General features: G+C 45.4%; 2 protein-coding genes across 2 annotated transcripts; one reads left to right on the top strand and one right to left on the bottom strand.

The window, feature by feature from the left end:
- The first annotated feature begins 3171 nt into the window (after nucleotides 1–3171).
- E2F5 (E2F transcription factor 5) lies at nucleotides 3172–18245 on the top strand. Its single transcript, XM_056333268.1, has 9 exons — nucleotides 3172–3413; nucleotides 9325–9434; nucleotides 10104–10267; nucleotides 11464–11505; nucleotides 12954–13018; nucleotides 14617–14881; nucleotides 15564–15764; nucleotides 16164–16208; nucleotides 17501–18245. The coding sequence occupies exons 1-9, from the start codon at nucleotides 3276–3278 to the stop codon at nucleotides 17608–17610; spliced, it is 1140 nt and encodes a 379-aa protein (XP_056189243.1). The 5' UTR covers nucleotides 3172–3275; the 3' UTR covers nucleotides 17611–18245.
- On the bottom strand, nucleotides 17925–23325 carry RBIS (ribosomal biogenesis factor). Its single transcript, XM_056333275.1, has 3 exons — nucleotides 23163–23325; nucleotides 19685–19801; nucleotides 17925–18369 (listed from the first exon to the last, which is right to left on the bottom strand). The coding sequence occupies exons 1-3, from the start codon at nucleotides 23280–23282 to the stop codon at nucleotides 18301–18303; spliced, it is 306 nt and encodes a 101-aa protein (XP_056189250.1). The 5' UTR covers nucleotides 23283–23325; the 3' UTR covers nucleotides 17925–18300.
- Between the last annotated feature and the right edge of the window lie 634 nt (nucleotides 23326–23959).

Genomic DNA, 23959 nt, shown 5'->3' with positions numbered 1-23959 from the left:
GGTCAAAACACATTTATAGATTAAAAGCATTATACGAAATGAGAATTAGTGTGTTTAATAAGAGAAAAGAAGGTTGGGCCTTTGCTTCTAAGACAGGAGCTTGATGGTTTGCTTCGCTGGGGTAAAGAGTCTTGTAATGAGAGATCCAAGAATTTACCGGAAAGTATGTTTAATCTGCACTGTTGATGAAGGATGCATGACTTTGCAATCTGGAGTGGCTTTTGAAAAACAGGAGATCAGCAGTTTCTTATGGAAGCTAATCATAAGCCTTGTGTTAATATGATTGGTATACTTCTTTCATGATGGAGACTGCCATCTCCACTGTGTTCGGGCATTTTTTTCATTTGTGTGAATCTTCCCAGAAGATCCTAAACTGTTACTGTACTATACCATACTCTGAAGTGTTTAATTTTGCAGTAGAAGTAAAATAGTGACGGCAGTTATTTGTTGGTCCACCAGGTGGAGCTATTTCTTCCCCCCTCGCAGTAGCTACAGCAGTCCTGTTGCTCCAGTGACGGTAGAAGCCCCTAAGCCGCCTGTGCCAGCAGCTGGTTCAGGCCCCAGGCGTAATGCGGTTTTGTGCCCCTTAAAAGCACTGCTGCTAGTAAAAGGCCCTGGCCTTTGTTTGGGTAACTGTGCAAAGCCCGTTGGGCTTGTTATCAACGTGTTACAAAACTTTCTGTGTGAACCAGAGCTTGATACCAGTAGCCTGTTGTTACAAGGTGCAGCTTAAGTGTGGGATGTAACAAAGGCCTTGAAAAACGCAAGCACGAGTTGAAAGTGGAGCCAAAGCAGCAAAAACAACTCACTGATGGTCAGTGACTGGTCTTTGGCAAAGCACAACCTTGATAGATGGGAACAGACTGCTTTTGCTTTAAGAAAGGAAGCAGCAGCGAAACAAAATAATAATAATAAAAAAAACCCCAACAGCCCAACAACTATAAGGCACCTGCAGGGGCCTGGGAAAACAAGACCCCCTGCCCCGCTTCGCACAGTAACTTTGTCTGAGGGTGGAGGTGGAGGGCTGGGAATTAGCTACAGGTTGCATAGCCTTATAAACAGGTAAGAGCCCAGTTTCATGAGAGGAGGCAGAAAGCAGGTATCTGCTTCAGCCCTGGCTCCCTGCATCGAGAGTTCCTGCCCCTGGCCCCTGAGAGCAAGGACGGGAGCCATCGGTGCTAGTGAGGAGGCATCCGCTCTGCGGTACTGTATACCCGCAGCTAAGGTGGGGCAGAGCTGCCGAGGACCGACTGCTTTGAATCTGTACTAACAGTTGATAATCTTTAAAAATTAATACATAGTGGTAACAGTTAGCAAGGTGTAAGAGCCAGTGCTTAGCACAATTGGGTTAATGAATGTCAGTGTAGTAAATTTTGCTGTGGTGTTTAAAATCAACCAAATTTATTGGTCTACTAGCATCCCAGTGATCTCTTCATTCCTAATAGGAATCTATCAATGTTATCTAAATGCAGAAGAAAATTATTTCTCATTCTTACTTTGCCCTCTACATATTCCTGCTTCTTCAGAGGCCACGTTATGTGAGGAAATACCTGGAAAGCTGTTCTATAGTATTTAAATGGATAACCCTGACACAGAAAGGTTGTACTGCTTCAGAATGCTTTTTTGTCACATTTATCAAGCGTTTCCTTGGGCACTTCTTTTTTCTTTGCTTCTTAATCAACCAAGCTACACTTTGGGCGAAGTGATGAATACCTGGAATGCACCAGGAAGGTGGTAGAACTTCCTCTTACCTTGATTCAATTTAGGAATATTGGCTCAGCGTTTTTCCTCCAAATTTTTAATTCTGAAATTATTTTTTTACTTCATCATAGGGAGTTTTTACTGCTTTTAGTGTAAATTCTTCTATTCCTTGGCTCTTGACTCAGAAATCCCACATGACAGTACTTGGTACATGCATGGCTAGTGTTTGGATTTGTCTGTCTTCTGGCTAATTCTGCCTTTGGCATTGTTTCCCTCTTTGTGCTTGCATGGCTTCCTTAAAGCTTTTATTTCTACCTTCAAAATGATAAAATAATAAATATATGGTGTAGGTCAAGGCTGTGCCAAAATCCCCTGTTCACCAGGATAAAATTCAGCCTGAGGTTACTGAAAGGTGTAAAACAAATAAATACAAACAAAATGTGAACTCTGACCTTGTCAGATGCAAGGCATGTTCTGCATTCATCATGACAATTTAAAATCAATCACATTATTGGATTCTGTTGTGTTTTCACTTCCAGACAAGATAATGGGTTTATTTAAGTCAATATTGAATGTGTAAGGAGTCAGGAAATTCCTGTCACCTGAGATCAGGAGGAATACGATTCAAGGTCCAGAGAGAGAGCACATCCCTGCTTGCTCCTTACTTCTATACATACATATATTGCCCTGAACATGCTATTATCTGTGAAGGTACAGCTCCTACGTGACACAGCACATTTGCTGTAGTGTCCCTCCGTAACGTACTCCGCTGCCTGGTGTGAAAGGGTATCCATGTGCCTCTTCCCAACAGCGTTTCCTTCTTGAAGTGCATCTCTTGAACCCTTACGCCATACGGACTGCAGGGCCTTCTCACCTCCGTGTGACGGTAACCGGAGGAAGCGGCGCACCTGGAGCAAGGTTAAGGCCGGGTGTATTTGGACACCAGCGCAAGGGGCTGGGGAAGCGCCCGAAGGGTCGCCCCTCGCCAGACCACCCGCGTGTCCCGTGCCTGGTGGCCTCAGGAGACTTGAGGACCTAAGTTATAATCGATCTCGGCGTTTTTCTGTCAAACGCGGCCGGTGAAATGAGTGACAAGGAGCTGCTACGGCGCAGGGGAGAGGCGGGCGGAGCACGCCAGGCACCGGGACGGGTCGCCGGCGGCCCGGTTGTCCCCTCCGCAGGCGCTCCCGGCCTGCGCCACCCGCACCGGGGAAGCCCGAGCCGAAGCCTGGCGCGGCCGGCGCCCGCCGAGTGCCGGGGCTGCCCGTCCGCCGCGGCGCTGCCGGCTGGAGACCGCCGGGCTGTCGCGCCGCCCCGCCGCGCTCCCGGGGGTCGGGCCCCGCCGCGGCCCCATCACCTGCGCCGCGGCCCCGCGGTGCGGCCGCGGCCCCCTCCCCGCGGGCGGCCCTTCGCCCCCCGCGGCCGAAACATGCCGGTGTCCAGGCAACGGCGGCGGCGTCACTTCCTGCGGCGCCGCCCCTCCCGCCGCAGCCCTCGGGCCGAGGCTCCGTTCCGGGCTCGGGCCGTTGCAGCGGCCGCGACACGTGGCGCGGTGGGGCGGCCCCGCTGCCGGCATGGCCGCGGCGGCCGAGGCGGCGGGCGGCGGCGGCGGCAGCGGCAGCAGCCGCCACGAGAAGAGCCTGGGGCTGCTGACCACCAAGTTCGTGTCGCTGCTGCAGGAGGCCAAGGACGGCGTGCTGGACCTCAAAGCGGTGCGAGGGCGGGCCGGGGCGGCGGCGGCGGCCTGCCCGCCGCGGGGGGACGGAGCCCGCGGCACCGCCGGGCCTGGCCGGTGCGCACAGCCCCGCCGCGCTGCCGGGGGCGGCGCAGCCCGGGGCCGGGCCGGGCCGCCAGCTCCCCGCCTCCCCGGGCGGCGGGGCCGCTGCGGGCTGCCGGTGCGCGGTGGTGGCCGGCGGCCGCCCGCGCGGAAAGCGGCTAAGATGGGCGCCGTGCGCGGAGGTGGCTCGCCGGGGAAGGGGGACAGCCGCCGCGCTGTCCCGCCGCGCTCCGCACCGCCGGGGCGCTGGCCCTTGCCTGAAGCCGTTTGTCACCTGGCCCCCTCGATGCCCTTCTGGCCAGGGAAAACCATCCTGAAAACCCGACCGTCGCCTCTTTAGTACTTCTAAAAATGTGTATAAAAGGCGCTTAATTGGCGGGGTGGGCGGCACGTCGTCGTCACCCGCTTTTGCCACCTGCAGACTCGGCGGCGTGAAGGCGTGTGGCGTCAGCGGTGGGAGGGCGTCCCCGGCCGGGCCCACCATGTGCCAGCCCCGGGCCGGGCGGGGGCTGGGTGGCGGGAGGCCCTGGGTGCCAGCCCCCTCTGGCCGGAGCCCCGGCGTGCTGTCGCGCCGCAGGGGGCTGGGGCTCGGCCCGGGCCCTCCGGCTGTCAGCCCCCGCGTCGAGGCAAAGGCACGTTTTGCTGGCCGGCTGAGGTCCTCCGTGAACTGCTGAGGAGTCAAGCGCAGCTCAGTGAGCAGCTGGTTTGCTGTTTTGGGGACTTGAAGCCCTTTCTGGAAAACTGGCCTTATTTGTTGATGATGCTTAATGGGCTCCAGAAGGTGAATGGTGTTCTCAGGGCTCTTTTGCGCATCTCTGGTCGGAGAGCAAGCACTTCAGTGATGGTACTGCGGCTTGTGCAACTTCAGGGTGAGCTGGGAAGACACCGATAGGTTTTGTATTCCTCCTCTAGTTACACTGTGGTCTGGACAAGTTGATTAACTTCTTAGTATCTAACTGTCTCTGACGGAACTAGGCTGCCCCCACCTCAGGGATTGTTGTGCAGCTGGGTGTATTACCAGTCGCACGCTGCGAGGTGTTGCAAGTGAGTTTGAGAAGCAAAACATACTCACTTTGCAAGACATCAGGCCAAAAAGCTCAGCTTAAAGGGCCAAAGGGGATGGGTATGAACAATAAAGTCGGGCTGTGTGTGGGGAAGGAATGACACTTCTGATTCCCTTTTGTGAGGAAGGTATCAACCCAGCGGGAATGGAAGGGTTGATAGCCAGGGAAAAGTAGGTGGGCATGGCAGCAAGTCATAGATGTTTCTGCTCAAGACCTATTGGAGACTGGTTTCTGAATTACAGGGTGCTGTTTGTTGGAAGTAAATGCTAACTGCAGTACATAAGTCATTGGTACTTTCATAAACAGTGAGTCAGAACGTATGTTTTTTAACCAGTATTTCTCATAAGTATGCCACATACCTAAGGAAAAATGAAAACCAGCACACACGTTATGTCGGTGTGCTTGGGGTACTGAAGAATAGGACAGTCTTGAAATAGAACTGTGTTCCAAGAAATGATTCATGCAGGGAACATCTTCAGAAGTCTCCCTACTGACAAGTATTGACTGATGTGCTGCTGAATAGTATTTCTGTAGCAAAACCAGCAGGGCACTATGGAGAAAATAAAATTCGGAAACATTAAGTGTACTCCTAACTTTGTGATTTAGCCATTGAGAATGAAAAGCTGTTCTATAGGACATTTCCTCGTGATCTTTGGATACATCTATAATTATAGTTAAGCGGTCTGTAGGAGGGTGCTTTGGGATGTGTGTGCTGACCCGTTACGAAGCAGAAGTGATGCATCATCCTATGTGGGGCACTGTTCCTCACTTGAGGTGCAGGGAGTCTGCGAGTTCTGTATGCTGAACTTTTTTTTGAAATGTTTTAGCGCCAGATACTTCTCTGCTAACATGTGACAAACTGTGGGAGCAGAAGTGAGGATTTTCTTTACTTGAAATTTGAATTCTACAGTGCTTACTTTAAAATCAAACAGCTGTTCTCAAATAACGGCATAGCTGTCTCTGAATAACCCTGTATAAAGAAATCTAGTTACGTGAATAAAATATTAAGGGATGAGATAGAGGGGAAAGAAAGTTCCTATAGGCAGCAACTCACAAATTGCAGGGAAGAGAGGAAAAAAGCACAATGAGCAAGTAAGGGATAATCCACCTGAAATGATGCCCAAAACATCGTGTATTCTTTCTTTTCAGTTGCATACAATTTCTCCTTCCTTGATTTCTTAAAAGAGCTTGGTTTCTAGCAGAATGCCACCCCTGCTATACTGATGATTAAGTAATGTTTCTGATCATCAGTGCGAAACATGAGGTACTTTAAAATCTGCTTGTTTGCCTCTGCCTTTAGAAATGTGTTGATCAGGTGCACATGACAACTGCCTTACATTTGCCGTATTCCACAGAAGAAGAAAAAGCCTGTCTATTAAATTTTGCATTCACTTAAACTTTATGGATGCAGTGATACTCAGTACTGCACGTATAGATTGCCAAGCGTGCCGTTCAGTTTAAAACTCACACCAAACTGTTGACAGTCATCTTGGGGAGAAGACATTATCATCTGCTACCAGCATAGTCCAGGAGATGCAGGACCTCTTTGCTTTGACACATGGAGAGCAAGCAGGCCTTGCTGGCCCTTCTGCTTTGTTAAGCTTTTCACTAATGACTGTCATGGTGTTCTAGCAAATTCCTCTGCTCTTCAGTGCTAACGCAGCGAATGTGCAGCTGATGATTCCTGCCGCCTTTTGTCAGCTGCCTGGGAGCAAAGAAGAAGTTGTGTGAGAGTGCACCCGAACACTTTTTCTGGCTGGTTGTTTTATTTCTGGGCAGGGTTGTGTGTGTGTGCATGCCTGCAGCTGAAACTGTGCCGAACAGCGTGTTTTCTGTATTCCAGAAGTTACACGGTCTGAATGCACATGGATCCAAAGCCCTGCGCTCAGACGTTTTTCTTTCACTTCCAAACCTGTTGGTGAGACACTCATATAGTGCTTGTCTTGGATATGTACTTAATCAAAGTATGAGGAGATGCTAGAAGGAGTAGCTAGAGTGCAGCAGCTTCACATTGAAAAGATTTTCTGAGGGAACTTCAAATACAAATGATTCAGAGGAAGGAATGTGGAAGCTGTGTCAAACCATGTTAGCAGAGCCACTGTGGTAGATGTCCCTTTCTTGTGCTGCTGGATCTGCTTCAACAGTTTGATGTCAGCTGAGAAATGATAAGTTTTAGAAGTGGTTTTGACAACAGGAGGTTTGTCTCAGCAGGCTCTTTTAATTACTGAAGTCAGTAGTGGGTGATTTTTGTGGAGGAACTGAGTGCTTGAACTTAATGTCTGAGCAGTAAGCCTATTGGAAGGTGTCACACTGGTACTGCTAGAGTGTCAAGCAGGAACTTTTCAATTGGTTTTGAAAATATCTGTGAAACACCCCATAAAATTTTGGAAAGATAATTAGGTTACGAGACCAGCACCAGAAAGCTGGTGAATGTCTGTATTAAACTTCCCAGACTGGCCCCAGTTTGACATCTTTGCTTGAATTCTTGGTGTAAGTAGTTGGACTTTGTAGCTGTGATCGAATTATACACAGGGCTAGTCAAGCTGAGTATGTATCTAACTGTGGCGTACTTTTCCTCAGTCCTCGGAGCATGGTTTGCAGCCGTGGTGAGTCTGCACTGCTGGTGTTCATGGGAGCCATGCTTTGGGCGTAAGAAATGCAATAATAGCATTGAGATTATGCCAGCTTTGAAACATCTGAAGTTGGGCACTCAAAATTAGTGGCTGTTTTTTCATTCTTAAACTTTGGTATCTTAGCTACAAATTTATGTACATTTGGTATATTTTACCACCAGCGCAGTTTGAAAATACATTAAGATTAGTAAAGCATTTATATATTGTACAGGCACACCTTTTGGAAGATCTCAAGAGGTAATGAAATCTGTCTCCAGGGCAGTTTCTTCATTGCTCGGACTGTGAGCAGTAGACTAATCCTACATCCATCTGTAGAGCAATGGCAAAAAAGCAGAAAAAGCAGAAAGCTGAATAACAGCTGATTAAGTAAGTGTGTGCTGTCCATTCCTTGCACCGAATAATGCCAAGAGCTTGTAGAAATTAAGCCTCTGAAGACTATGCGATATATGAGGTGTTGGTTAAACGTTGTGCAGGTGGCATCAGTTTTGCCACTTCCTAGATTTTGAAGGCTTCTCTTACAATCATTGTAAGTGGTGTGTATGCATGCACCAAAAAGAGCAGGTTAAGCTAGCAGGCGTGTACTTGCTGATATAAATGATTGAAGAGCCTGTTTCCTTGGAGAGAACTAAAGTGTGTGCTTTGTATGTATTTGTCTGTATTTTGTTTTGTTAGATAGGAAAAGGTTTTAACAGAAGAACATGCAAAAGATAAATGTCGATAACCGTATCAGTAGAAACAGTTTAGTAGGTACATCACTGTTAAGGCGAAAGAACAGTGTTTATGCTTTATGGCTATGAGAGTATTTTTTTTTAATCTACATTCTTCTTCCATTTTTTTCCTTTTAATTTTACTTCACTAACAAAAAAAATATGTATTTCTAAGTTCTAGTAATTAACTTGCTAGTAGGAAAATGTCATTTCTTTGGAAGATTAGTGAGTTCATGGTTCAGAAAATACTGTGAGTTTTATGTACTTTGCTATAAAATGGATTTGGTTTTCCTTCCTCATTGCAGTTGTCTCGGGTTGTACTCTTCATATAGGCTACGTCACTAAAAGCATTAATTTGATTGCTGGAAAAACTGAAACAAGTCATCATGTGCTTATAGTGGAAATTAGTTTGCTTTATGCATTAGTTCAAATTTGGGATGCAGAAGTCTTTTCTAGCCAGCCATCTCTTTATTTTTCTTCTTTTTTTTATTTTAATCTGGTTAATACATGTAAGCCCTTGTAATCATTGTATCTGAGCTGGACTTCTCTTCGCTTTCTCACCTTTAACTAATATTCTTTGAACTTGAGCCACTTCACAGCATCAAACTGCTGAAGGTGCGGAAGGCATGACTGGCTCAGGTTTGCTTACATTATCTTAGGTCTTTGCATCAGGTACATAAAAGCCACCATGGAAAGAATTATGGCACGAAGCAGACTGTTTTCTCTGCCTGGCAGTCTGCTTTGCTTTGGCGAGCTGTGACAGCACACAAGCACACGGCATAGCTAGCTGTAACGTAAAAGGGATAGTGTGACAGCAGCAAGCATCCCTGTGAGCTCTACCAAGGTCCTCGTGGCTGTGAAACAGCTCTTGGTTCTCAGTGTGACAGACTGAGCAAGCCCAGGTACACTGTGAGGTGGATTCATGCATTAGAGGATGATGCTGGCGTGAAGTATCGCAGCTCTCCTTCAGCCACTTTGTGAAATTACAGCCCTGTCATTTCGTATCCTGGCACCGTTTAGTCCAAAGACTGCAATACCTCGAGTGTCAGCAGAAGGGATGATAAACTTCATACGTCATTGGCTTGAGAGGCTTGCTCCACTGCAGGGCATTGCTGTCTGCCTTCCCTTCTTTTCCCTACCTTCAAAACACGCATTGCAAGCTCTTCTGTGCATAGTCCAAGTACCAAACACAGTCTTTGCAACACACATGAACTCCTCCCTGATGAGGGTAGGCCTGCTGGCCTTCAGAGGTGACTCCTCTCAGCATGCTTTGTAGCGCTACATGCAGGTGCTGAGCTTTTGAATTCATGATTGGGTGTCTGTTTCTCAAAGAGCTAAACCTTCTCACTTAAAAATGACATTAGTTGGCATTTTTCCAAGGGAATGCCTTAACTGTCTTTTGCCCTCAGCATGCAAGCTGCTGATACTTGTTCTCTTGGCAGGCTGCTGATACACTTGCTGTGAGGCAGAAGAGGAGGATTTATGATATCACCAATGTTTTGGAGGGGATTGATCTCATTGAGAAGAAGTCAAAAAACAGCATTCAGTGGAAGTAAGCCTTCTCAGTTCTGCAAATCTTCATGTGCTCAAAAGCAACAAAAAATGCTTCTTCCCGCTTCTCCTGACTAAATATGACACCGCAAAATTGATGCTCATCAATGAGCAGTATGACATTTTAGAATTATAGTAAAGTTGTAACTGAACTGTATTTGTCTTCCTTTTAACTTATGTCTTTGATACATAATACCAAGTGGAAAGCACACAGGAGAGAAATGTTCAGAAAACTAGTGGTGCTACTTTATAACTAGCACTTGTAGTTGAAAAGTTTACTCTTGATGAATCTGGGAGGCCTATTGGGACACGCTGTCTCCACCTATCTACCCTCCTGTAGTCCTTGCCTATTTTCTCTTCTTCTGTGACAGAAGGTCACAAGCCCAAGCTAAGAGTTAGAGGAGAGTGAGAAAGGGCCTATAAATCAGCTCCAATGCAGAAAAAGCCTGCATTCCAAAAGAAAATAAATTTTGGTAGAGGGGAATTCTAAATTTGATCTTAAGAATTTTCATTTTTCTGTTCAAAAACTTCTGGGAGGGTAAACACTCATTTCTGTCATATTGAATATCAGTAGACTTCAAAAATGTTGAAAGTATAGTCTTAAGAAATTCTTTGCATGTTTACTTTAGTTTTTCACTTGTGGTTTCATGAACCCTTATACCTTTTTAAGAGGAGTAGGTGCTGGCTGCAATACAAAAGAAGTCATAGACAGGCTGAGGTATCTGGAAGCTGAAATTGAAGATCTAGAGCTAAAAGAAAAAGAATTGGATCAGCAGAAACTGTGGCTTCAGCAAAGTATCAAGAATGTTATGGATGATTCTACAAACTACCAATATCCTTTTAAATTAATTGTGTGCATCTTGTAAATAGAATTAAAGCAATGGTTAGAGTGTAGGTAATGGATAAAGCATAATGTAGTCCACATTATCCAGAAGCAAGGAAAGGCAAATATTTTTTTCAGGTTTTGGTTCAAAAAGAAAGAAAATACAAATCTTATTTACATGACTTTTTAACTTCTGTGACTGTATGATCGGTAACCTGAAAATAATGTAGCACAGATATATATATATATGTATATATGTCAGTATTTTTTAAGTCCAAAATATAACCCTGGTGTTTCTGGCACTTGAATTTATACTTTCTTACTAGTGCTTTACATGAATCTTCTTTTGTGTTGCTTCCTTCTCTTAAAAAGATTAAGTTACTACCCAAAGATGAATTGAGTTGACAAAGTCCCGAAGCTTGTGTTTGAAACTGGAAAAAAATCCTGTGTGTAAATACCCCATCAGCAGAGAATTCCAGCTACATCACTTGTAGCCATGTGTTTAGCTGTCTTGCAAGATACTGAGAAAAATAGACACCTGAGACTGGGAGCAGGAAAGTGCCCTTCTTATCTATAGCGCCAGTGGTAAGTACTTAAAAATTACTGGAGTTGCTCTACAGAAACTGTTCCTGTAAAATGGATTTTGTAGCAAGGGAGACTCAAGTTAGATGTTATGAGAAATTTTCCTTTGGGAGAGCTAGCACTGGAAGTGACCCCCCAGAGAGGTGGTGGAATATCCATCATGGGAGGTTTTCCAGAAGTGGGGAGGCAAACATCTGTCTGGAATGTCTTAACAGTTCATCCTACCTTGAGGCGGGGGAATCGGATGGCAGATGAACTCTCAAGTCCCCTCTGACAGTATTTTTGTGTGATTCTTGGAAGCCCTGATACATTAATTCTGTAGTGTCAAGTTAGTGAGGTAAGTGGTATTCTTCAACACAAGATTATACATGTTTTTTTAGAAGAATCTTCCCATTCAAGCTATGCAACTTTTTGTATTTTCTTCACAGATTTTTTTTTCTTTAAAAGACAGAACTCTGCTATTTTTAACTAGGCATTCTGAAAATCAAGTGTCATGCCTTGATTACACCTCTCAGTAACAACATAAGTTGTTACTTAGGCTCAGTTTGAACAAACTTCTTTTAAAGGGCAACCAATAACGGTTACATGTTGCTTTAAGAAAAATGTTCCTTAACATAAATTACATTTTCATATGTCACCCATGAAGATATCTGCAACTGCTTCAATGGTAAGTTGTTACTAGGCTGTATTTCTTAAATTGAGGGATTTCATGATCTTCGTCTTGAAAACTAACTTCTTAACTAACCTGCTTTTTTCCCTGCAAGCATTTTGAAGTACTCAATAGTGATCAATACTAAGTAGATGTCCTTCACAATGTTCATGACTAGCAAGTTCTGGCATTTTCTAGTTGTAGTCACAGATTGTATGGAATGGAAGCTCAGGTGGTTTTGGAGTACTGGTTTTGGATGTCTTTTTGTATTCAGTTTGTAGCAGCTTGCCTTAGGCTGTTTAACAGAACCAGGGACAGGACATCTTGATCCAACCCACCAGAAAAACCAAGCAGGTCCAAATTTCATAACAATTTCTGGTGGCAGCTGTGGCCAGAGCGAGCTCCTGATGATGCTGTATAAATGGAACCCAGCTGGAGTTCAATGATGGAGCATTGCTACTAAATCAAAAGGATTCCTTCTGTACAGGAGGTTTGAAGAAATGGCCAAGAATTGCTGGCAGAAGTTACTCCCCTTGACATCCTCTCCTGATCCTGGGTCACCCAAGGGAAGATTGTTGTTCAGCCTCCAGCTAGGCCCAGAACCATCTCTTTGCCACAAGGAAGGTTGGATTAATTTTTCAGTAAAAATGTAAGATTAGACAACTACTGCAGAATTTAACAAAAATGAGCCATTACTAAAAAGTTAGTCGTTACTACAAAATGTGGAGGCATCTAGTACAGCAGTCACACAGTACTTCATCTAAGTGCCTCTTAGGAGGCAGAGAAGGAAAAGCATTATTCCCAAGTGATGGACAGAGGGGCAACGCTGTGTAGGTAGGTGAGTGACCTGCAACGTGTGGCTGGTTGTAGCAGTCCTGTTAATGTAATTGTGATCTCCTGACTTGTAGTCATTTAGCACGTTCTAGTGTGCGTAGTAAGCCACAGGTGAGTTTGATAGCCAGCTGTTACATCCCAGTTGTATGCTCTGCAGAAGGCGTGAGCTCAGACACTTGGAAGTGCTGGCACTGAAGACAATCATTAATACCTTTTCTTCCTTCTGTTAAATGTCTCTACTCCCACCATTCTTCAAAGCCACAAAGTGAGCTGGACCAGAGAGCTGTTTTAGCTAAAAAGAAACTAGTTAAGTATTTTTACCTCATGTTACGTATACAACTAGAAGATTCAGGGACAGTAACAAACAGGTAAAGGAAGTGGTAGATCTTGTACTGCTATGAGAAAAGGTTCTTGCGACTGTGATCTAAGTATTGGAATTCTGTGATTTATATGATGTGATATACTTGGATCTTATAGGGACTATGCAAGTCCCACCACAAGTTTATTTATGCTAGAATTATGCAGTATTTTAAGTACCCTTGGATAACCATATCTCATGTGAGTGGATACCATGCAAGACTTAAGAAAAATATTCACAATTAACACTTTCTTAAAAATTGCTATTTAACCAGGAGACACACTTCTAGCAATTCAAGCACCTTGTGGCACACAGTTAGAAGTACCTATACCCGAAATGGTACGTACTTGTTTCTTTTTTTTATTAAGTGTTCTAGAGGGGCAGTGGAAAAGAAGAGCTACATTAGAGCAGAGAATTTACCTCTATCTGTGTGTGAGGGGGAAAAAAAAATAAATTAAGATTGTTTCACTTGAGAAGGGAGAGGCTGGGTAGGGAAAAGTGGTTTTTCTACACCTAGATAAACTAATGGTAACTCTGTCTTCTATTAAGAACAAGATAGAATAGTGGGTTTCTTTGCCCTCTCTTCTTCCGTCTTGCTTTTAAATGTTGCAACCTTCCGAAACAGGCTTAATTGTCATGAATTCCCTTGAGAACTTATTAGCAGTGACTTTTATGTGTCAAATTTCTCTATTGTATTGTTAACACAGATACCTTATGAAAAGGCCTTTTAGATTTAGTTGTAGGTTTTACATTTAGTCTTGTAGTACTAGACTGGATAGAGAAACAAACTGCAGTCTCACTTTAGGCAAAAGGCTTAAATGGGCAGGATTAAAATAGGAGGCCAAATTATTTGCCTCTGTCCATCTTCAGTTTTGTTGTTGTTGCAGTGCTCTGTTTTAAATAGGGCTTACATAGTTGGGAGAGGGCATTGTATAAAGCACGATAGCCACTGTGCTTGTAGAAGGCTGAAATTCACCTGAGAGGTTTCACAAGCTATTTTTAAGTGAGGCTAAGCACAGTGTAATATTGTAAAAGCATCCAGAGCTAGAACTGTGAAGCTTATCAGTGGTACTATCTTTGTCCATCTCTGCTGAAATCAGTTCAGGGAACGGTAAGGTTCTCTGTGGGACCAAAGTTAGCTGCTGCGATGTTGGGGGTTTGGGGTTTTTCTGACTTTTTGTTGAGGTCTTTAGCACCGAGTTCAAGCTGGATGCTTTTGCTTTGGTTCCCCTGCCCTGAGGCTTCTTTCCCACTTTTCTCATGCTCATGTTTTTCCTAGAACATACTTGCTGAAAACCTGTTTGCTGAATTAGCCACTGCAGAGTCAGTGGTCTCATTGAGACTGGGCTACAGGAAGCTAGTCCCAGTTGTATTAAGTAACTTGCCAAAAGCAGGCCTGGCAAATCAGCTAAGAAATTATTTCCACTAACTTGTGATCCAGTGTTCGCTCAGTATGGGTGAGAGATCCAAATATTTTATAGGATGCTTGATCCCAACCAAGATCATTCTGAACTTGTCATTGTTGTTACTGATAAGAGGTAATATATAAGCCCTGCTATAAGTCTCATGTAACTTGAATTTTATTTAGTTAAGCACTTTGAAGAATTGGATATTTGTGTCCTCTGTAGCTGTGTTCTGGTCAGGTAAATACATTGCAGGTTTGTGATCTGGCTTGTGGTTTTTTATTAGATGATGTGTTAGTTTTAAATACTTTTTTTTTTTTTTCTGAGTATGGTTTGGTAAGTTTATGCCAGTTCTCAGCTCTTCCTGGTGATCTAACTGGAAGAGCACCGTATTTATCTTCTGCATCAGTTTGAGAATTAGGTTCAAAAATCTTCATTACTTTCTGTGGGAAATAACTATGCAGTTACTATTAAATTTTGTAAAGTTCCAAGTTCTCAAGGAACAGTAACTTTCATAATATACCACCTCCACAGGGACAGAATGGACAGAAGAAATACCAGATCCATCTTAAAAGTAGTTCAGGACCTATCCATGTGCTGCTTATAAATAAAGAATCGAGCTCCTCCAAGCCCATGGTGTTTCCAGTTCCTCCACCCGATGACCTTGCACAGCCCCCATCTCAACCTGCAGCTCCAGTTACTCCCCTTAAACCTGCTGCAGCTCCTCAAAATCCACCAGAACATGATCCCAACCAAGGACAAGAGTTACCGCAAACATCAGTTGCAGACACACCATCAGGTGGGTCCAGGGTTTTGCCTGCCTCAGATGGGGGGGAAGGGAACTGGAGGGAAAGAAGAAACTGTTAGAAAAGGTAGTAGGTAAAGGAAAGATCAAGAATTTGCATAGTGAGCACCTGCCTGTTAAGAAACTACCCCAAGGGCTTACTCACAGTTCTCGCGAGGTTAACAGAAAAGCCTCTTCCTCTTCTCTCTGGTGAAACAGATTCTTCCCGCGTAGCTTAGCATCTCATACTGAGCAGCTTCTGGGTGGGATCCTGTTAGTTGTTCTGAGGTGCTTCTCAGATTGCAGCGTGGGACAAAACCAGCCTCTGACAGGGTATGATTTGGACATGTAGCTTGTAATGGGACAGATAATAGAGGCACCGGTTCCAGCTTTTGTGCCACAAGGTCACTTACCTTCTTCCACATAGCCACAGTGAGAGACTGCCTGAATATCAGGTGTTTTTTCCACAACAATAGTAAGGGAATAGGAAAAGGTTTAAGAAAATGCTGGTGGTGTTACAGACTGCATTTCTGAGGGGTCCTGATTAAATTGTGCCCGTGACTTCAGAAGGGGGAAGACTCCTTTCACCTCCTCCCAGACATCGGCCGTGTTCTCCTCAAAAGACAAAGCTGGGTGCGGGCGTTTTGTGTTCCCTTTACCGTAGCGGACTGTATCCCATGCCTTTCCGGCTTTGCAGACGGCAGCGTGCAGCAGGACAGTGCAACCCCGGCAGCCCCTTACTCCAGCCTTCCAGAGTCGGTGTTGTACCCCAGCCTCTCCGGAGATGTCGCCCAAGCTACAGCTAGTTCAAGTGACTACCAAACCTTGCTGCCCCTGGATGTTAACTGCATTCTCAAGCCAAACTCATTCGACATAGCAAAGATGGAAGAACCCGCAGGTAGGAAGCAACAGTTATGCTTAAATGTTTTTATTAGTTTCCTGAGCCCTTCTTTGTGACCACGTTACCGATGGGTTACACAGAGGAAATGACAGGCCTCTCCATCTCCTAATGAAGCCACTGAGCCAGCTCTGTGTAGCAAACTTGTTTTGAGCAAATACTGGTCTCTGCCACCAAATAAACTTCATGCTGTACATGGCTCTAGGGTTATAAGGGATTGGTGTGAGAAATGTATCAGGAGAACCTGAGGGATACAAAGATGAGTATATTTTACATACATATGGCATGCTATCCGTACAGCTTCTACACTGCACGAGCCATACTGTGCTTTGTAATTCAGTGTTTTAACGCAGAGAATATATGTTGGCTTCCATAAACACATGCTTATGTCTTTCACAGGAAATATCAGTGGGGATATTATTGATGAACTCATGTCTTCTGATGGTAAGTATTTAGCATCTTTACTTTTCTATAATTACAAGTAGCAGCATGGGGTTTTTGTGAACAGCACTCTTAGTAGGTGTATGTTAAATCTGATACCAAGAGTCAGTATGAAACTACTTCTTTCCCCTGTACTGCCTTCTCTATCTTTGTCATTCTTGTCTTTGCTCCCCTTTCCATTCCCTGCAACAGTTTTATTTAACAATCAAAATATGAAAGCTTTAATCCAGCAAATACTTACATGCATGAGTAACCCACCAATCCTTAAGTCAGGAACAAAGAACAGGCCGATAACTAGAGTGCTGCCTTGAAAAAAATAATACCTGGTTTAATTCTGTTCTGCCTAAGGCTTCCTGCAGGTGCTTTCAGTAAACATTTCAGAACATATACATGCCTGCATGCAGACAGATACATGACCAGCTGTGGTACACTAACAGAACAGACAAATGTTACCCGTTTCTGCTCTTGCGCCTCAGTGGCCAAAAATGCAGAGCTGAACCACAGCTAGGAAGTTCACATGCTCCTTGCCTCTCTGCTTTGTCTCACTGAGGTGCCAGGTGAACTCGGCTGAGGTTGTTCCTCTTGCCCTGTGCTCTGTAGGTAGCCTGTATCTGCCCTTCAAGCAGACGACCTCAGAGCTTACCCAAAAAACCCCCATGTAATTATAAGATCTGAGGGGCAAGATGGGATTATGTGAATGTGCCAGAACATAGCTAAAATGGAAATAGTCTCTGCTTTTAGGAGGTACTAGGTTAGTGTTGCTCCTGAGGTGCAGCATGAGAGCTGAGAGTTGTCTTGCATTTCCTCCCCAAAGACAGCTTGAAATCCACGCTTGAAATCCATCACACAAGGAAACTGCTAGCCTCCATTTTTCATCTGTAAAATAAGGATAATGGTAACTTCCTTACTTAAACTGATAAGTATTTGAAGGCTGACATACGCAATATTGAAATATAAATATAAATGATGGCTTTCTGATGAAAGTCTCAAAAGCTGCTCAGGAGCTTCTTTGCTGCAGAAGGAGAAATTAAGTCCATATTCCACAGCTATCACTCTATTCCAGCAAATTCATTTAAAATACTAAGCAAAAATATGTAGACCCGTCACTGTCTTTGCCTTAGTTTGAAGGCGATACAGGTATTCACAGTATGTATCTTAGTATGCTTGTCAGGTCATAAAGACTGGTTTAATTATTAAGACTAACCCCAATACTGGTGATGACAAACATACTGAATGAGATAGGGCTGATATTCCAAAAGTGTTTTAATTTAAACTAAACTATTCCTGCTTTACAGTTTTTCCTCTCTTACGACTCTCTCCTACTCCCGGAGATGACTACAACTTTAACCTGGATGATAATGAAGGAGTCTGTGATCTCTTTGATGTGCAGATACTAAATTATTAGATATTGTATCAACCAGACTACTTATCTACCTCTAACTATAACATTCTAGACTTCTTCATAACCTAAGTATTTGAATACTGAATGTATAACTTCTTAGTTCACTGACTCTGGGAGTATATTTCCTTTTGCTTCCTTTAACGACTTCACAAAACAAATTTAACAACCAGAAAAAAGGGCTTTTATAAAAAATTCTGGCACGTTTTTTCATCCGAGTGTCTTCTGTGTAATCCAATTTTTTGGAGTTTCCTTCAGTAAGAGAAGTGAAAATGCTTTATAGCCTTTTGATCATTAAAAAAAAAAAAACACAATTAGACTTCTTGCTCACAGTTAACAGCATTTTCTTTGAAGCTTTACTGCCAAGAAGCTTTCTGTATTTTTTGTCTTTAACCTTTCAATCAGTTTTGAAGCTTTCACTGCCAAGCTGAAAAGTGAAGGATATCAACTTGAGTTATGCTAAATTGTTTCAGTGAACCAATTTTGTGAAGTGCCTTCTGTTTTAGCACTTTAAGTTTCTCACACTGACTTCTGACATTCCACTTTCCTAGATGATAGGAAAGGTCTGTTTGTAGTTTGTATTAAAGTGTGCCAATACTTGTATATTAACAAGATTTTTTAAATAAAATTGTACAAACAAAGCCATTGGTATCTGTTATCTTCATTTCTTGTGATCCCTTCATCATCCATTATGTATTACAACTGAGATAATAGGTTTGTGGCAGCATCCACGTTTGCCGGTTCCTCTTCCAGGTTTGTGGAAACCTGAAAAAAACAAGTTCAAGTTTAAAGTAGAAAGCAATTTATTTTTACTCCAGTAGTAAACATCCATTGTCTAGAAGATTAGTTTGTCTTTATATATTCGATTGAGGCTAATTTTTCAGTCATAATTGAGTGATTTGGGGGATTACAGGATTCACTGAACTTGACAGATAAGTAGCCAATACTTTATGCCACAGGAAAAAGACAAAGCATCACACCAGTAATATAACATACATGGCCAAATGGAAATAAGCTCAGCTTTTAGTTCAGAAGTGCTCTTGACAACACTTCTGCAACTTCGGAGAAAGTACTATTACAGCGTGCATGATCACGTACAGCCCTACTAGCACAGAAGCAGTGGTATAGTCCGAATTCCTGGCTGCATGCAATAGCAAGCCAGCAGGGACAGGTCAGCTTCCACCAACTGCCTTGAAACCCTTGCTTGGCCTCATCCTGCGCTGGCAGTACTGGCACCTGTTTCATTTTGCCCCTCAGCCTCTCCTTAAGGTATCTGACACCTGTTTTGTTGCTCCCAGCTATACAGAAAGTTCTTCACTCCAGGCACAGTAAATAACACAAAATTCATGTCCGCTTCTCCAGCAGCCAGGATGGCTTCATCTGTACCTCATCCTAGCCCGCTGCTTTCTCTACCCCAAACCATGCCCAGAGCATCAGAGTCAGCATAAAGAGTTTATATGGAGGAGCTTGCCTGCAATTACACTCTGTGAATTATTTCTTGCACAAAACTGCACGTAGCCCTGTGTAAGACTTGAGAAAGGAAGATAAGTGCACTTCGGGTTCAAGACAGCATTTCACAGGCAAGAGCTCCAGTACAGAAATTGCTGTTGCAGGTGTTGGTACTTCTGATTAGGGAATACGAAGGTTTAGGAATCGGGAACAAAAAGAGGCAGAACTGTTTGGTTCAAAACACTATCAGATGCTTCAGGTAGGGAATTAGCAAGGTTCATCTTTCCTTTCTATGTCTCTTCATGTTGACACATAAGTCTCAAAGAGCTGGAGCTGGAACTGACTTTTTTAAAAAATCAATTAAAAACCGGTGAGAACATAATTTAAAAATATGTTTTAGAAGCATGCTCTGGCTTGGTTAACCACCCTCTTCTCTCTACTTTAGTAGCTACCTAGCACTTGAATATGCGAACCAGATTGCAACATTACAACACAACTTAAATTAATAAAGCTGGGTTTATAGCTTTAAAGCAACTGCATGAATTGCCTGCAGTCTTAGAGCCAGAATATATGCTTTGAACATGCACACTCCTTTCATTTCCCTCCTCAGATTTTTACAAAGGGAAATTACCTGATCATTCTTCTGAGGTTCTGCTGCAGTGCCTTTTGATAGTTGCTGTATTTCTTTCTGAACTTCAGCAAATGCTTTATTTATTGTGCTAACTTTCTCAGCATTTCTAATGTTTAGCTGGGAGGGGAAAAAACAAAACAAAACACATTGGTATTTTTAAGAGAAATTCTATTAGCATGCACAATTACACCATTTTTGTACAACTTGTACAGCCAGTGTTACATACGTATCTTCCAAAATATCTTTTTAGTGGATTTATCTGTTACTTAATTACACTTTCTAGTCATGTGATACTAATGTTCTAATAAACTGGAAATTATGAAAGCAGTTAAACTTGTTCTATTGGAAATGGAGCCCATAGTGATCCAGAAACAGAACACAGAGAAAACAAAAGCCAAGCCCTGTTACACCACCCTCAGCTTCTCAGCTGTAGTGGAGTTCCAGGAAAGGTTTCTTCCTTCATTTGTGTGGTGGGTTGGCTTTGGCTGCACACCAGGTGCACACCAAAGCCATTCTATCATTCCCCCTCCTCAACTGGACAGGGGAGAAAATACAGCAAAAGGCTTGTGGGTTGAGAGAAAGACAGGGAAATCACACCAACCACTGTCATGTGCAAAACAAATTTGACTTGGGGAAAAAAATAATTACCAATCAAATCAGAGTAAGGTAATGATAAATAAAACCAAATCTTAAAAACACCTTCCTCCCACCCCTCCCTTCTTCCTGGGACCAACTTCACTCCTTATTTTCTCTACCTCCTTCCCCTCCTGCAGCACAGGGGGACAGGGAAGAGGTGTTGCAGTCAGTTCATCATGTTGTCTCTGCTTTCCTTCCCCCTCAGAGGGAACACTCCTCACACTCTTCCCCTGCTCCAGCATGGTGTCATTTCCACAGGAGACAGTTCTCTACAAACTTCCAATGTGGGTCTTTCCCACAGGCTGCAGTTCTTCACGAACTGCCCCAGCGTGGGTCCCCCCCACCAGGTGCCGTCCTTCAGGCACAGCCGGCTCCAGTGTGGGTCCCCCGCGGGGTCACAGCCCGGCCAGCAAACCTGCCCCAGCCTGGGCTCCTCTCCCCACGGGGCCACAGGCCCTGCCAGGAGCTGCTCCAACGCGGGCTGCCCATGAGGTCACGGCCTCCTTTGGGCACCCAGCTGCTCTGGTGTGGGGTCCTCCATGGGCTGCAGGTGGGTATCTGCTCTGTCATGGACTCCCATGGGCTGCAGGGGCACAGCCTGCCTCACCGTGGTCTCCATGACAGGCTGCAGGGGAACCTCTGCTCCAGTGCCTGGAGCACCTCCAGATACTGGCCCATTGCACTGCAAATGTTCCAGAGGCATGCTCGTTGTCTTCAGGTGACCCGAAGTTTCAGGATACCTACTGGTCTTCCAAAGGCTCCCCCTGTAATTCACCTCTCAGCTATTTACACAGGCAGAAGCAAACTGTGAATGGTTACACATATTCATTTTGCTTTCAAATGCTTCCATAATTTCAGAACACGTATACATTAATAACAATTCCATTTATCCTGAATGACTAGGAGAACCAGTAGTAAGAAAGCAGTGGCAAGAGGCTGACAAAACAAGTCTACTCAGATTAGCGCTTTAATTTATAATAAACTGAACAGTGACTCCAGAAACATCGACTCGGCTCCTAGCTCAAATCAGAGTTGATGCAGCTGTGGCCAACCCAATTTACAAAGATCTTAGGTTTCCCCTCAGGGCTCGTTACCATTTTGCAGATTCACAGGGGTGCTGAAAGGATCCAGTCAGTTTTAATACCCGACATCCCCAGCTACTCCAGCAGGACTTGTACAAAGAAAGAGGCTCTATAACTAGCAAGTGTATCTATATCAGAAGTTGTTTGAATAGTTTTAATGGGCTCTTATCTATTAAAGAATAATGTATTTTAACATCTTTTTTTCTGATCATCTTCCTATAAAGCTTAGTAAATCCCAAAAGGCTTAATGAATTAAAGAACAGTTTTAAACACACAGAATAAAATTTTACTCCTAACAACCTACTGACTTTTCATGAATATGTTTTTAAAACCTGTTTCTCCCTTTATTATACGGAACCCTCTAGACAAAGTAGAGATGTGACAGCAGCAACATGAAATATGTTTATTTCCAAAGTTTGTTACGTTCCTGTCTGTCTACCAGATTAGCCTGTCAAGTGGCTTTAGCTTGCAGAAGATCTCAAAGGGCCTTTTGTTGGAGCTGCTATTTAACTCTGTTTGCCCAGTAGACTGCAACCAAATCTGATGCGAACAGTAAACCACCAACTTTCTGCTTTTATTATCAGATACCCTTATAAAGGAACCAGCTGAAGTCTCAGCAGATCACACAACTCAGGCTGGAGGGAAAGTTTGAGAAGAAGATACTGTTTTAATTATTTAATGCTACCAAGAGGAAAACTCTTGATCAGATCACCCACATCCCTCTTTCCCTGCATCACTCCCAGTCACACGACCCACTCCCTCCCTCCTCTGGGCTGCCGTACTCTCCAGGCACAAAAGCGGCTGAATATTATTTTTGCTTGTTCACTTTTCCATTGCTTTAGTGTGTTAAATCAGCTCACAGAAGGGTCTGCAGAGCATCACAGCCCATCTAAGGTGCAAGAAGGGGGAAAAGAGGAATTAAGAGTAAAACATAAGGCAGTGTGTGCCCTTAGAGCTATTCACTGTGTCTCACCGGCATGGTTTTATTTCACAGCTGGGACAAATAAACAGCTACTAGGCCAGAAAAGGCTCCATTCTTTCTGGTTCTTCCTCCCCAAAATGTTTCTGATTGTGCTCATTCAAAATGAAATTTGTTCAACTTGTCAACCCAGCACAGAAAAACACAAACCACATTTTTAATTGCTTTTGCTGTTGATTTAGCAAGTTGAATCACCTAGTATGCACTGAGCTCCCAAGCCAGCATCAAGGAGAGCTGTGGGAACAGTGCCCAGAACCTGGTAAAGTGGGCTGGGGTTCGGAGCACGGCGGAAGGAACAGGTCTTCCCCCTGCAGCATCTGTGCCTGGTGGTCTGCATCAAGCCATTTTGTTAAACTATACCCTGAATTACAGCAACAGTGATGCCGCACGCGTGGTCTAGCCGACCTGAGCTCACTGAATACTTTCTAAGTATTTCCGTCAAGGGGAACAGCTTGAAGCCTTTTGTGGCAGGTGCTTGCGGGAGATTCGTCAAATCAACTTCTTGTGCTTTGCTTTCTGAAGACGACGACGTCCCCGTACACACCTATTTTTCGGGTGGAAACCGCGTACTTTGCAGTTCTGCGCCCGGCAAAGCACAGCCCACCTCAGCTCTCCGCGCCCGGCCACAAGCGCTCGCCGCGGGCCGCAGAGGCGGCGAGGCCGCCCGGCCCGGCCCGGCGCGCCAGGCCGAAGCCTCAAGCGGGGCCCGCAGGCCTCGGCCCTCCGGCGCGGAGCCGCCACGCCGCGGCCCCGGCCGGCCCCCTCCCCCCGCGCCGCTCACCTGCTTCAGCCCGGAGGTGACGGGCCGCGCCTTGCCCTTGGCCTTGGCCTTGGCGGCGCCGCTGCGAGCGATGCGGAAAACACTGCCCGCCTTCCCCGCGCGCGGCCGGCTCTTCCCCATGGCGGCGGCAGCGCGCGACCGGCCGCCCGGCTGACGTCACACCCGCGCGCCGGGGAAGCCGCCGATCCCCCGCCAGCACCGACATTGGGAGGCTGGGCCGGCAGGGGGCGCTGTGCCCCCCGCCTGTCTCCTGCCCGGCCCCGCGGCGGCCACCGGGGAGCGGCGCGGCGTGGGGAGCGGGGGACGGGGATGGGGAGCGGCGGGAATGGGGAGCGGGGACGAGGAGCGGCGGGGCGTGGGGAGCCGGGACGGAGACGGGGAGCAGGGGGGACGGGGAGCGGCGGGGCGTGGGGAGCAGGGGGGACGGGGAGCAGGGGGGCGACGTCCCCGTCCCAGCGTGCACTCCCCGCTTGCCGCGCAGGCTCCCGTGTCCGCAGGCTGCTTCCAACGGGGGAAGCCGCGCTGTGCCACGGTACCACGGCACGTGCGTGACAGTCCCTGAAACACAGGGTTTAAAATAATAAACAATTAAAAAGAAAAATAAAATCGAGTGTGTTGTGGGAAACCCTTCTGACTCCTGCGCCTCGCCGGTAAAACGGGCCTGTTTTTCCGGCCGGTTCCATCTCCGGGTCGGCTCCCCTCGGGGCCCGGCGGGAGCGGGCGGCGGGGCGCCCCTCGCTTTGCTCTGGGGGGCGGCCGCGCCGGGCGACCCCCGGCCCAGGTACTGATGTCCCCAT

This window comes from Falco biarmicus, chromosome 3 (assembly GCF_023638135.1).
Source record: "Falco biarmicus isolate bFalBia1 chromosome 3, bFalBia1.pri, whole genome shotgun sequence".
NCBI classification, from domain to species: domain Eukaryota; kingdom Metazoa; phylum Chordata; class Aves; order Falconiformes; family Falconidae; genus Falco; species Falco biarmicus.
This window is presented reverse-complemented; position numbering and strand designations above follow the sequence as displayed.